At 39.7% G+C, this 14,643-nt stretch overlaps 1 protein-coding gene across 6 annotated transcripts in view; it reads left to right on the top strand.

The window, feature by feature from the left end:
• The window catches only part of KCNC1 (potassium voltage-gated channel subfamily C member 1), a 125,811-nt gene that overhangs the window by 80,230 nt on the left and 30,938 nt on the right, over window positions 1–14,643 (top strand). For all 6 annotated transcript variants that reach the window (XM_054068995.1, XM_054068994.1, XM_009571823.2 and 3 more), the window contains exon 2: window positions 7,536–8,469. In XM_054068995.1, coding sequence (XP_053924970.1) covers window positions 7,536–8,469 — 934 coding nt within the window. The remainder of the gene's footprint in view (window positions 1–7,535; window positions 8,470–14,643) is intronic.

Here is a 14,643-nt window from a genome sequence, read left to right on the forward strand (position 1 = left end):
AAACATTTCTTACTCCCACCATACTGTCTCTATATAGTTCTCACTACCAGCCAGACCAGGGAGCTAGCAAGGAAGCTTGGAAAACAAATTCACATTTCTTCTGTGATGATGCGCAGTGTTCCTATTAAATCACAGGATTTAATCTATCTTAGATGAAACCGGAAAACTTGACTGTAACCTATGAAGAACCATTCCAACCCTTGCCTAGTGACCAGCCGCCTGGCTATGTGCTCACAGAAATACTGCACATACCACATTTCCAGTTCTGATGCAATCTTGCTTGTCCCAGTAACTACCTTGTCAAAGCATGTCTGCCTGCTAGGACTAACATTTGAGAGAACTGCTTCTAATTTATTTATTGCAATGTCAACACCAAATAAGTTAAGCATATTTTCCACAGATGACTGCACTTTTTTTTTAACGTGCTGTTTCATGTCTGCATGCCACTAAGCATTCCAAGATTTTTTTGCAGGCTGTCATGTATTTTTTTGGCATTACATAACCGTTTAATCCATGAGCTGCTAGTGGACGTTTTATCTGACTCTGGAAAAAGCCCTGTCTATCTGCAAACCTACTTCTTTCATTTGTCTCAGCTAAGAACATGAATTTGAATAATCTGTGAGTGAACCAGTATGTCTGCTGAAGTGAGCTTCTATATCTGTTGTCATATCTCACTGAAAGAAGACAGACAGACTGCCAATGTAGTCATGTCTCCCTTCACAGAGGAGAGCTTGATGGTTACATCTGATTGTGCCCTCATACCCTAATTTCATGCCTACAAAAGCAAAACTGGATTTTTCCCCTTGCAACTAGCTTTAGATTCATAATTATTGCTCAAAGGATCTCAAAACACCTTACATTAGGATTCATAATGAAATGTTGCAGAGGATACTTTTTGACAGTCCTTGCTTTTGCTCCCTTTCACAGCATTAGCTGGTTGCTAGTATCATGTGCCTACATTTAGTCATTTGATCAGTCACAGAGATTCAACATTTCTTCAAAAATTCAGCAGAATTACTTGCACAATTCAAAATGAGTCATTTGTTTGAAGCAGGGTCCATATCTCTAAGAAAGCCTGGAAAATTGGTCTTGACAGATAATAAAGCGATTTTATAGCTAAGTATTGTAAAGAGGCTTTCATTTAACCCAAACTACAGCTGAGCTGCAGCAAAAAGATTTGTCTCTAGTGTTAAACATTCTGGTGATATATGGACTATATTCTAAATGAAGAGTGGTTAAACTACAGTTTTCAGACTAAAATTCAAGTGACTCATGTCATAGGCAAATGTTGGCCGCTTCATGCAGGTGGCATAGTTTTCAGAGACAAACATAAAACAGTGAACTACTGTAAAAGAAAGCTGGTAAAGTATTTTAAGAGTTACTTTGTGAATGGAATTCACAGTGGTTTATAGAGATCTAGCAAAAAGCAGAGGGATCTGTAAGTATTTGAATTACTGATGCTTTGTCAAAAACCAGCTCATGGGTTACCAGCATTAATCTGAAACTCTTCTGAGCCTAGCTTATTCCTGAAAGATATACATCATTTATTAATCATAAGCTTACTAAAAAATTACTAGACCTGGGATTTTTTTATTATTCTCCTACCCTGCTCCCTCACACCCTGCTCTCTTACCACCAAAACCCAAACAAACCATGCTGGATCTCACTAGAATAATAAAATACTTTCCTGGAACCCCCACAGCACTAATAGCTCCATCATTTCTCCTTTGAAGGAAAAGATGTGTGGTGAGAGTATTCTCATTTCCCATTTCGGTCTTGGCAAGCCCTGAGTTCACTTATGAGAGGAGCAGCAACCCATCCTGCTCATACAGACTAAGTTGACAACTGCTTAGCTCATGTTTTTTGTTGATTCAGCAAGACCAGGAGGGTTATGATGTGGTGGTTTGCATATTTTTGTCATTAAACCGAAAACTCAACATAATAGATCAGTAGAAAGAAAGGGTACCACTTCTACAGAAAATTTCCTGATGCTTCAATAGATGTTATTCCAGCAAAATGCCATCTTCCTCTGCCTTTCATCCAGAGTTTCAGGGAAGTGTAGAATTTCCCAAATTTTCCTGCAAAAGGATAGGGATTAAGAATCACTTTTTAAATACTTCTTTGAGCAGTTACAAAGGAAGAGGCTGGTAAATCTCTGAGTTAGATCTGTTTCTTTCTTTCCCTCTAGTTTGAGTCAGTATTGTTAAATGATTCTGAGCAGTATCAAAGGAGAAGAGCGCCCATCTGCAGCTTCTACTAACTCACTCTGAACACGTGGTCTGGGGTGAATTATGAATGGTGTGTCATGCAAACCACTATTTCCTAGAAAACTAATTGCGACTTTACTGAAACCTGACTTGCAAAAGCCATGCTGCTCGCACCACTACTGCCCACTTTTCTGTTTGTCTATAGTCCAAGAGTGCTGCCTCTTATCAAAGACTTCGCCAAGGTCTCCCTTCCCAGGTTCCTGTTCCAGACGTTGGGCTGGACACTGGGGAGACACAAATTGGCAGACATTTCCAAGCCCCAAAGAGTTTCCTATCTCAATGAAAAACAAAGATACAAAAATCTAGATGAAGGATGATGCAAAAGGTGAAGGCACAAATGCTTGAAGACTAAGTGTCAGTGGCAGTAAAGAGCCTCAGTCTTCTGATTTTTGTCCTGGTGCTGTCATCACCAGCCGTCACTACCCATCTGTTTTTAAGCCTGGCAGTTCCAGGCACTGTGACAACTCTAGTTGGTTACTGGGCTTATTTGTTTAGAACAAAGCACAGAAATAATTTCTTCTCTCTAAGACCAGAACTAGCTAAGAAATGCAAGGTAAAGTACTGTTTTAAAAACTGGTTCCTAGAAGAAAACAGCCACACCTGTGTATTTAATAGTGTCTAGTCCAATCCTCAGAACTTTTTTTCTGAGTAAGCCTAGCCTGCTAATCCTCATTTATTAGAAGGTTTATTTGTGGTTTTAAGGCTCTTGGACTTTTGTTTTCTTTCCATGTTGAGTGGAAAGATACTGGCTCATCATGCATGAGAGGCTACGTCTGATTCCCTTACCTTGCTCCTTTTACAGCTGTTTAAAACTGATGTGAAGCACTACTATTCTGAATTATTTGGCACTTCACATGAACTTTGCACTGGCAAAGATGTCTAGGTTAGACATAAGGCAGTGGAGAAACAGGGGGAAACAGGCCTTTGAGATAAGTAGACAGATAGACTTAATCAGCAGCAATATAAATTGGATTCCTCACTTATGGGCATGACAACTTTTAGACTCTTTCAAAATAACCTTATTAAATTATAACTGCTATTAACAGAAATTATGCAGGAGTGTAATTCCTTTTCTCTCCAGAATGAAGACATCTTAATGTAAATCATTTTAATAAAAATATCCTATTTCAAAATCTCCTCTCATATGGCTTCTGCAGTTTCAGGACATCTGAGATTTTTCTTTGTTAGTATTAGCGACAGGAAAAAAAGCAATAACAGCAGCATCTCTAGTGAAATAGGAATCATTCACATGTGTCAAAGCAGATGAAAGAGTTTTGATCACTTCAAACACTTTACCTAGGCATTTTCTTTAATTATAGAAAATTTTAGCTGCCATTATGTAACTCAACAGCATGTGACATCGCTTCATAAAATCCTTACTCCTTTCCCCAGCCCATTCAGATCCCAAGAAGGGAAATTCTGCTGTAAAATATAAGATTAAGGACCACTAAATAATACAAGAGCAATCCATTGGTTTGATTAGTGTTCAGGCCATTATTAGTGAAATAGTAAGTGATAGCCTTATTTACAAAGACATTAGAACACGTACTGGTCCCATAGTCCTCACTAGATTTTACCAGCTCATCTCTGCACTTCATGAGCTGTCATGTTAGGCATGGTGGCTGATCACTGTTGGCCTCTGATGGTGGACCAGAGTCCACTCTTTTTTCAACCCCTTTGGTGTGAGTGAATGCTGGTCTCCTTAGAAAAACATACTTGCTGATTTTGGTGCTATTGGATTATGCTTACAGCTTGCTATATTTTATATCAGATAATTAACAAAGAAAAATATGCAGAAGAAAAAAGGGGTGGGGACAACATAAATTGAGGCTCACAAACATACATCCCTGCCAATTATATCACATTTACTTGCAGCAAGCTGCTAAATTTCTGCATCCCAAGCAAATGATCAATCTATCAGAGATGGATGCCAGTGAATGCATTGTCAGGCCTGATTCTTAGGCGTTTCTGCATTTTTTTGCATCAGCCAAGGAACTAGGGTGCTTCCTACTCTGCTTATGTGGGGACTCAGGTTCTCAATTTCCCTCTGAAACCAAGGAGTGCACACACAAGGGCTAACACCCAGAGAGATCATGGGTGTGATGTTCTCTACTGGTAACATTGCCAGCATACATTACCTGCAGAGAACTTAAATGTCCTCTCAGAATTGGTTATTTCTTCCCTTTAATACAGCGAAACATCCTTTTTCAAAATACTTGCTGTGCAAGGTCAGACTGAAGGTTGTCCTAAGTGGGAAAAAAACTACTCAGGAGAGATATTCATACACAGCAAGAGGAGAATTGCATTTTGAGTCAGCATAAAGAAAGGAGCCTTCTTCACAAACCCCTGAAAATGTAAAATGGTTTTATTCCCCTCTCTGCTTCTAATCTGTGACTGCTACCTGACTTGACAAAGTGTCAGCATTTCCTTTTGCAGCTTGAATTCTCAGACCTCTACAACTCTTTTTACTTTATGGTAAAAATCCGTTCCAGGCTGAGACAGGGAAGATGTGCTGAGGCTGCTAGGAATATTTTTCCAAGTTCTTGTTCCAAGTTGCTTTTTGTTTCTCATTTTACTCATGCTTAGACAATTAGAGTATTAATCTCTACTTAATTAAGCTCCAAATATAGCAATATCATATACAAAATTACTTTGACTACTTAAAAGATTCAGTTAATCATTTAAAAGACTCAAACTGATTTTTCAGGGAGACTGTTGATACACTGAAGTCAGTAATGTTGAAATGAAAGCATATATAACCATACACATCTATCTAGGACCACATGACAAACACCAGCTGGTATTTTTGTTAACCTAGTTTACAGATAGAGAAACTGTGCATGGAGAAATTTCCCTGTTTAACAGGAGAATCTGATAAAAAGATGCCCTCAGTTCTGCTTCTCAATTTCCTTAACCTCCAGATTGTTTATCTTCCAGGCAATTATTTATATTAGACATTGATTTCAGCACAAATCAGTACCTATATTAGATCTTCACATTACAACGCCATGGTAGCATGAAGTATTCAGGGGAAAGTATTGTGGGGTTTTTTTTAGATTTGTGACAATGGCTATGTCTTGTCTCTTTGGCAACGAAGTTGGATTTGAAAAGCAGAAGAGCCTGCTTGCTTCTGTATCCTTTCAAGCTTATTTGCTCTTACCGGCCAAATACTGGCACAGGCTGCCCAGAGAGGCTGTGGGATCTCCAACCTTGGAGATACCCAGACCTGGAGCAGAGAAGACCCTGAGCAACCTCGTCCAACTTTAGAATTCTACCAAATGACCTCCAGAGGGCCCTTCCAACCTAGACGATTTTGCGATTTTTATTCTCTTTCAATTTCTCTTTAGTCTATTAAATGGTTCGCCTTAAACTGTATCAAATCCTTGCTTTCAACTTTGTTTGTTGATACGGAAGGTCAAGAGTAATTCTGCACTAGATCTACCCAGTAAAGTAGACAGGAGGAACTTCTTGATTGCAGGAGAGCTTTGCTAGCTTGAAGCTCAAGTTATTTTTAACTGGTCTAGTACTTTGGCAGCAATTTCTTTTAGGTTATTGCACCGCATTTAGACAATTAGAATAAACTAGTTGTTTTGAACCCTTGTTTTGGCTACACTGCTGAAAAGGGGACATTATGAATAACAGGTCATTATAAGAATATTTGAATACTATTTTAATTACCACAGTTGCTCATGCTAATGAAGACAGTAAAATATTGTCAAGGTGACAAACAAGACAAACAGGAAGATAATCAATGTAGGGAGCTGAAACAGAAAGAGGTATTACCTTTACTGTACCACTTCAACACACAAAGAGACGTTTTTGTTACATGCACACCACTTAATTGATTAAAGTACGATTGTGCAGAGGAACTGTGGTTACAAGAGTTATGAATTTTGGCCTGAATGGAATACAACAAAGAGATCTCCTTTAAACTGAGGAAAGCCTGAGAAAAGCTGAGAGCGTTGGTTTTTTTCAGCCTAGAGAAGAGAAGGCTTTGGGGTGACCTTGTTGCAGCCTTTCAATACTTAAAGGGGGCTTATAAGAAAGATGAGGACAGACTTTTTAGCAGGGCCTGTTGTGCTAGGACAAGAGGTAATGATTTTAAACTAAAAGAGGGTAGATTAAGACTAGATATAAGGAAGACATTTTTATGATGAGGCTGGTGAAACACTGGAACAGGTTGCCTAGGGAGGTGGTGGATGTCCCATCCCTGGAAACACTCAAGGTCAGATTGGTCAGGGCTCTGAGCATCTGCTGTAGTTGAACGTGGCCCTGCTCACTGCAGGGGCATTGGACTAGATGGCCTTCAAAAGTCCCTTCCAAACCAAAACATTCTATGAAAAACAGGACCTGAAGCAGAAGAGGCAAATACTTTTAAGATAAGCACTTATTGACTTTGGAGGCTGCTACCACCTTCGCTCTAACTTGATTAACCAAATTGTAATCCAACAGCCTTAAAAAAGTTTCCTCTAGTTCTGGTACAAGTCTTGCATTGTAATGAGTGTCTCTTCAAGAAAACCTCATCTGGTAAAATCCAATAGATCTGTCTCCTTTTGCATCAGTTAACAGGCTTAGCTGAAACCTCTTTCTTCCCCTCCCTGTCTCCCACCCCAAAAGATCTGGAAAAGGTCTGAGAACAGAGATGTTTACTCTATGAGAGCTCTGTTTGCTATGTGACTGTTCCTCCACTTGTCCCTGGGATTTGGAGCAAAGTCTGATGATGGCAACCAGGACTCTGCTCCTTGCTGTACAGCCCACCTGAGACTGCCGCTAGTATTTACTAACACCTTACTGAGATCTGAAATACCACAACTGTCACTAAGCTTGGAGCAGGAGGCAGCTACCATATCACTGACACAAAGCTGTGAAAAGACTCTTGTGTGACAATTGTCCTTGAAGGTGCACTCTATATCTCAGACCAGGAAAAAAACCAGAAGACCAAGTTCCAGAATGTAGAATTTCGGCGTGTCCTTAACCTTAAATCCCACAGAAAGCTATGAGATTTAAAGCTCACTTAAATTTACACTCACATTTAAGTACTATCTCTATAGGAATAGATGCTAGCATGTACTTATATGCTGCTCTGCCTCCAATTTTGGATGTTAGACTATTTGTGCAGGTGAGACTTGGCATCTTAAGCCCACTGGAAGAAAGGCTGGCATTATATTTAGTTTTAATACAGCTCTTTTCTCTCCACGGTGTTTCAGAATTAAAGCCTCTGTCCTTAACCTACTGTTTAACATTTCTGTCATATCTTTCTTTCCACAGTATGTGGCATTTGCCTCCCTATTCTTCATTCTGGTCTCCATCACCACCTTCTGCCTCGAGACCCATGAGAGATTTAACCCCATTGTGAACAAGACAGAAACTGAATTCATCGGGAATGACACCCAGGTGCGGCACTACAGGGAAGCAGAGACTGAAGCCTTTCTCACCTACATCGAAGGTGTTTGTGTGGTCTGGTTTACATTTGAATTCTTGATGAGAGTCACTTTCTGCCCAAACAAGGTGGAATTTATCAAAAACTCTTTGAACATCATTGACTTTGTGGCCATACTGCCTTTCTATCTAGAGGTTGGACTCAGTGGCCTGTCTTCCAAAGCTGCTAAGGATGTCCTGGGCTTCCTCCGCGTAGTCCGTTTTGTGCGAATCCTGCGAATTTTCAAGCTGACTCGCCACTTCGTTGGGTTGCGGGTCTTGGGACACACCCTCCGCGCCAGCACTAATGAATTCTTGCTGCTCATCATATTTTTGGCATTGGGCGTCTTAATCTTTGCCACGATGATCTATTATGCCGAGAGAATAGGTGCTAAACCAAATGACCCTAGTGCCAGTGAACACACACACTTTAAAAATATCCCCATCGGCTTTTGGTGGGCTGTTGTCACCATGACGACCTTGGGCTACGGAGACATGTATCCTCAGACTTGGTCAGGCATGCTGGTGGGGGCCCTCTGTGCTCTCGCTGGTGTGCTGACCATTGCCATGCCTGTCCCTGTCATTGTGAACAATTTCGGAATGTATTACTCCTTAGCTATGGCTAAGCAGAAGCTACCAAAGAAAAAAAAGAAGCATATCCCGAGGCCACCCCAGCTGGGATCCCCCAATTATTGTAAATCTGTCGTAAACTCTCCACATCACAGTACTCAGAGCGACACTTGCCCACTGGCCCAAGAAGAAATTTTAGAAATTAACAGAGCAGGTAGGAAACCTCTTAGAGGAATGTCCATCTGACCGTTAACCTCCATCCCGCGTAGTGATTTAAGATTCAGTCAGACTGCTTTCTTAGAGCAATGGGTAGCACATTTATCCATTCTAGTCCCACCATCACACAGTGAATAATATGTGTGAAGTCTAGGTTGCAGGGACAAATGGTACAGTGGAGGCTGATCAGCAAAACTAAAGATGAGAGCACGCTCTAGGAGCCCAAACTTTGGTCCTGGTTAAGGGCATACAAGTCTCAAGATATTTTGAAGAGCTGTTACATTTAGTGGAAGAATTTTGAGAGTTCTACAGCTATGTTGCTGGACTGTGTAATGCATCTCAGAGGCTCCTGAGAGCTGAATGCTTCATAGAGCAGAGTAGGAGCCAAGCTCACAGCAATTACAGTTTCCTGACAAAATAGGGCTGGAATTCAAAACAGCCAGATGCTTTCTCATTTGTTCCCATTTGGGACCTTTCAGCTGTTTTAAATGGCAGATATTGTACATCTCATTACACAAACTAGGTGCCTAGTGAAGGGACAACTATACCATCATGCATATTCATGAGACAATCCCGTCTCTTTCTGATGATTAACTGCAAAGTGGAACAACAGCTCAAATTCTTGACACTAATGCAAAATTACTCACTCTGAGACAAGACTAAATGTAAGAATGTTTATTCCATGGCATGCAAATCAATCTATTCTATAATATTCCACTAGAAAATTTAGCATTTAGAACTGTGAAGAGTTTTGAACCACATTTTCTAAAACATGCTCCTTTTGCAAATATGGGTTGGTGAGTTACAGCTCTTTCAACCTTCTAGCAGCAGAGGTCAACTGGAAAAGGTCTGACTGGTCATTACTGGCCAGTTTGGCCTAAAGAGTGATTGCTTCATAATATGGTATTCTTATTTTTAATTATACTGATTCATGTTAGCAATAGATGAAACCAGAGCAAAACTAATAATACTAATTCTACTGGGAGGAGGGAGGGAAATGGAAAAAATACTAGTCACCATGGAATATATTATAATATCCCATGGCTAGTGGTTAATTATGGGAACATCTCAGTTTTATGAGAATCTTCCTATAGCACATAAAGTTACGGGGCTCCAATTTGATTATTTAACCCCCATAATCTACCTCTACCCATGGAATATCACTGTTTATTCTATGGAGTAATTTCAAAGTAGATAACCATGTTGAAAACAAAGCCAACTTCATTTTTGACAGACGTTCTAGCCAAGTTGCATATTAGACATTCTTCAACCTATCCAGAATATGCCCCTGTGCTGTAATAGATAGAACAGATCACCAGTCATGTGATTATAACTGATATCTAGTCTAAAAGAGAGGCTTTGAAAGAGCTAGCATATACCTATGATGGTCTTGTGTTATCATTGTTTTTACTTTGAAGAAAATTCTGAATTATTATTCATTGTGAATGAGGAATTCTCTTGTCATCTCATAGCCATGCATGTTGATGTCATTGTGAGAGGCACAAAGAAAGTGAGACTTTCGTTTGTGTGTGATTTCACCAATGCCAATGCTAATTTTGGAGGGGAAGAGCTGGTTGGAACCTTTCTCTTCTATTCTCTTCTCTCTTTTTTTCTTATTTCTTTTCCCTTTTGTGTAACTATGTAAAATCCATTCAGAAAGTAAATAGCTTTCTTTTTTCCTTCTTTTTTCTTTTTTTTTTTTTTTTTTTGTTAAAGGCTGTTCCATTGCAACAGGCCAATCACAATTCACGTGACTGATAGACTGTCTCTTTCTGATTGTATCTTTGGCGCGTAGACCTATGGTTTTATCATCCATTCCCTCAGGTTGCAAATGCTTATCACAACTCATGTCCAAGCAGCAAACTTCCTCATAAATAGATGTCTTTGTGGCATCACATATAAGAGGGAAAAAGGGCACAAACAATATTGTGTGTCTCCTACGGTGAGGAATATGCCAACTACCTGATCACAATGCGCAAAAGATGCCAGATTCTTGAGTACTTTTGCTGTCAAATAAGAGTGACTTTCTTCTCCGAAATCCCTTGCTCTATAAAGTTCCTTCCATTACCTAGCCTGGTCCTCTCTGGGAACTAGAGGACTAAGAACTCTACGAGTTCAGTGCAATTCCACACTGGTATCCTGAGAATACGTGTAATTTTGGTTCAATGTGGAACTGTTTTGCCACCACCAGTGCTCTAAAATCAGCTGTTACCACAATATCCATGAAGTATTGATAGTAACAGCAACTTATCTATTTCTGCAATAATTAAGAGAGACTATTTTTATATACATATAAAAGCATATCTATTTTAAGAAGCAACAAAGCACACTTAGACTTCAGCTAACAAAATGGACTCGGTAACACAGTTGCTGGAGTTCTGTTTCTGATAATTATTATGCACCACTAGCAGCAAAAAATGTTGCCTGCATCTCTTAGCTTCCTAATAGGGAAAGATCTATATGTGTGCAAGAGAAAAGTAAAAAATAATAAGTAAGATGAGAATTGAACTGTTAAAATGGGATCTGCATTGCCTCGGATGTTGAGGTTCACTTATGTAATGTGAAGCAGTCATAGGCACTGCCTTGTTCCTGAAACTACAACTGCACATTATATCAAAAAAGAGACTTGCAAGCAGTGAATGTTTCCCATACTGTAAAATATTTGGAATGGTTAATAGCACCTAACTGTAAACAACCAGTTAACATTGTACTAGGAACACAGAATTCGTGCCTAATGTTTCTAAAATAATGTCTGAGTTGTCCAAGATATTTTTTGTACTTTTTAACTATAAAGCTTCAGTGTGACAGTGCCTAGGTGATACAAAGTCCTATGATGTATATCTAATGCATTCTTCCAAAAAACAGCCTGATTAGCTGCTCAGGTCTAAAGGACAGTACATGAAGTTATTAATCCCATATATAGTATGTGTGGTGGAATGATTAAACACTTCACAAAACACTGAGGAGTATGAAACAGTTCCACAAAAGATTATGTCTCTATAGCTCTCTCATACACCAAGCCAGCAATTCACAGCTGTTCTTGGTCCATACACACAGGGTGAAGGGGGCTCTATGAAGAGCTCTGCACAGCCACATCCCAGTGCCCTCTCTCAGCTAAGGAGGACTTTCCTGGCACGCACATGCAAACAGCAGAACTTTGCCCACAGGCTGCACAGCTGCTGCCAATGATGCTATAGTCATTTGCAGGCAAAGCAAAGATGGTTTGAATTTAAATTCCGGTAGGTTTGAATTACATTTTTAAATTGTCCCCAGCACTCTCAGCAGCTCAGTCCTGAGCTAATCTACACCTGGCAGGAGGGTATCTTAAATAACAGCACTTGATTTTAATTTAATATAAAGTATGTCAGAGTTCGATTCTAGCATGCCTCCCCTTTCTGTAGCAACCCTTCCTGCTCTCCATTCCATCCAATCCTGTCAACAGGTGACTGGGAAAGCAGCAGAAGGGGAGGACAGTGACTTCAAAGCAGAGGAAGGCAGATCTACAGCTGCAGGCAGGCCTTCACCAGCAGCATTAACAAAGCAGAGATTTCCTCTATACAAAAAAAAAAATCTTCTTCAGGGCAGTTTCTGGTGACCATAAATTCTCAAGGTACTGCCTCTACAGTGCCTGGAGGAACTGGGCCTGATACAAAGGGATCTCACTTGACTAATTTGACTAAAACTCCTTGACCCAGGAATATGTCAGACTATAGAAATCCAGATGACCCCTCACTTAAAATATACACAATAAGTTCTAGAATTACCATGTCAAACTGTTAACTCATGTTGCAGAATTGTTTACAGGCCCCATTCAAGATCAGGGATTTATTTTGCCATTGTCATATATGTGACAACTATATCACAATAAAATGCCCGACAGGCTAAGTAGAGCGCAAAGAGAAAATGGAAGTAATCTCCAGCTTTTTCATTTGACACAGGGCTTAATGTAATTGAGCAAGATCACTTGAAAGGTCTGTGGCAAAGCCATTAGTTGAACATAGCTAAATAAGCATCAGTCATAACTATAGCCTGCTGTGCTGCAGTGTCTTTTATCTAAAGGCTTCTGAGTACTCCAAATAGTCTGTATTATGACAGAAGCAAAAAAAGGAAAAAAAAAAACCAAAAACCACAAAATTTGCTTCAAAGAGAGGCGAAACAGAAAAAGCTAGTTTCAACTTAAACTTGGCTGATCTTTGTCCCAAACCACACGCTGTCCTATAGGTATAAATAATTTATCTCAGTACCCATAGTGAAATACTTTGAGGTACAAGTTTGTAAGAAAACCTCAAAACATGCAAAGAAAATCTTGAAAGCTCTCAGTTTTGTTTTGAAAGTGTTACTGGGCTCCTCTGGCCCTCTCTTCTGTGAGCTGTGTGCTTACCTAAAGGTTAGGTTGTCTGCATGGTTTCATCTTAAGGTTGCCATAGGATGATGCAGTGAATGTAATTTTCCAACACTGCAAAAGAAATTTAGACTATGAATGGAATTCATAGCTTCATTTGATGTCTACAGCACTGTCTGGTTCCACAGAGCAATGGACTTAAGAATGCACCCATAAAACATAAGCACAGGTGATAGGTTATTTTGGTTTTGTTCAGAGATTTACCACAACCTTTTATTCTTTCAGTATATATATTTACTACACCAGCACATGCAGTGTTTATATTGACTTTAATATTGCCAAAATAAGAATTTCTTACCTCTCTGATCCCCTCTGCATGCAGCTTCGCTTAAGCTATACTCCAAGGATATCACATCTTTTTACAGATGCATTATGCAGCCTTTTTTACAGTGTACTGAGGGCAAAATTTTCTACTCATTGAATAGCTGTAAAATATAAAAGAAATATTATTAGAATTCAGGTGCTTAAGAGCAGAGGGAAAGTGTCTGTCATTACTAATGTAGTCTTTAACTTCAGAAAAACTTCTGTGGTGGTTTTACTTACCTGCCCCAAAAATAATTTTCCATAACCCACTCCTCGACTATCCCTATATCTGAATAGAAGCAACACGGGTCTGTCACTGACAGAGGGGAAATACACAGTTATAGTGCCTCCAGTGTACCCCACTGTCAGCTGAACTGGAGCAAGCTGTGACATTAGGAACCTATTATTTCAGTGCGATTTCCTGAGAGAGAGCTGATCTCCATTTAAAGAAATAATATGGAACTACCCATTTCAGCTTTATCACTCATGCTTTCTGAAGGAGCTGCTCTTTTCTCAGGGCTTCATTTTTCATCCCTTCTGTCACCATAACCTAAATAACCTGTATTCCTTGTGCAAGATACCGGTTCTAATGTCAGAAGCGTGCTGAGCACTGTAATTCCACTGCCAATACTCAGTGGGAGCTGAGGACTCTTGGCAGTTCTTGTCACGGACCCATTATGCTGCCTAACATTCTGCTGTAGTTTTTGAACTTCAGTGGCTTTTATGGGTAGCAAAGCATTGTTAAAGCTATGGGTATACAGTCACTGTGCTGGTCCTTCAGTTCATGGGGAAGTGAATTCTCTCATCAAATGCCTTTGAACATTAAAAAAAACCTCATCTAATTTTAGTGTCATAAAACCTTTGACCCTCTCTGTAAGATGGACAGTAGTCAGCAGTGCAACTTAAAAGAGCTACTGTCTGTTTCAGCTCAGAAGACTTTTATGTTTAAATGTGTTGGACATAAAAAATACTAAAAAGGCAGTGGGAAAGGTCACAGGGAGATGTTTCTTCTTTCCTCCCTGTACTTACTCTTCCCAGCCTTTAAATATCCAAAATTCATTATTCCAAAATAGGAAATGAGGTAATGATCACATCTTAATGTCACTGAGATGGAGTTGTCTGGATCTAATCTAGAAATTGTATCAGCTCAAAATAAAAGGAATAATGCTTGTTTTTCTCCCATCTAAGGTAAGATGCATTTTCCTGAGGCACCCCTGATATTGGAAGAAAAGTTGGGCAGTCTCAGTGAATAAGTCACTCATTTGTCATCTGAATTTCCTTCTGGAGGTGGCTCCCCCCATTACTGGTCTCAGACAACTGCAGCTCTAACTTAAGATCTTCAGTTAAGTGTCTACAGTTAGGTGAAAGCAATTTGGATCTATTCCTTGCTCCCTGCCCCATTTGGCATTTCTGCTATCGCATAGCTGTGGATCACATGCAAAGCAGAATTTATAACTAATGTAATGT

This window comes from Cuculus canorus, chromosome 5 (assembly GCF_017976375.1).
Source record: "Cuculus canorus isolate bCucCan1 chromosome 5, bCucCan1.pri, whole genome shotgun sequence".
In the NCBI taxonomy this organism is placed as follows: Eukaryota; Metazoa; Chordata; class Aves; order Cuculiformes; family Cuculidae; genus Cuculus; species Cuculus canorus.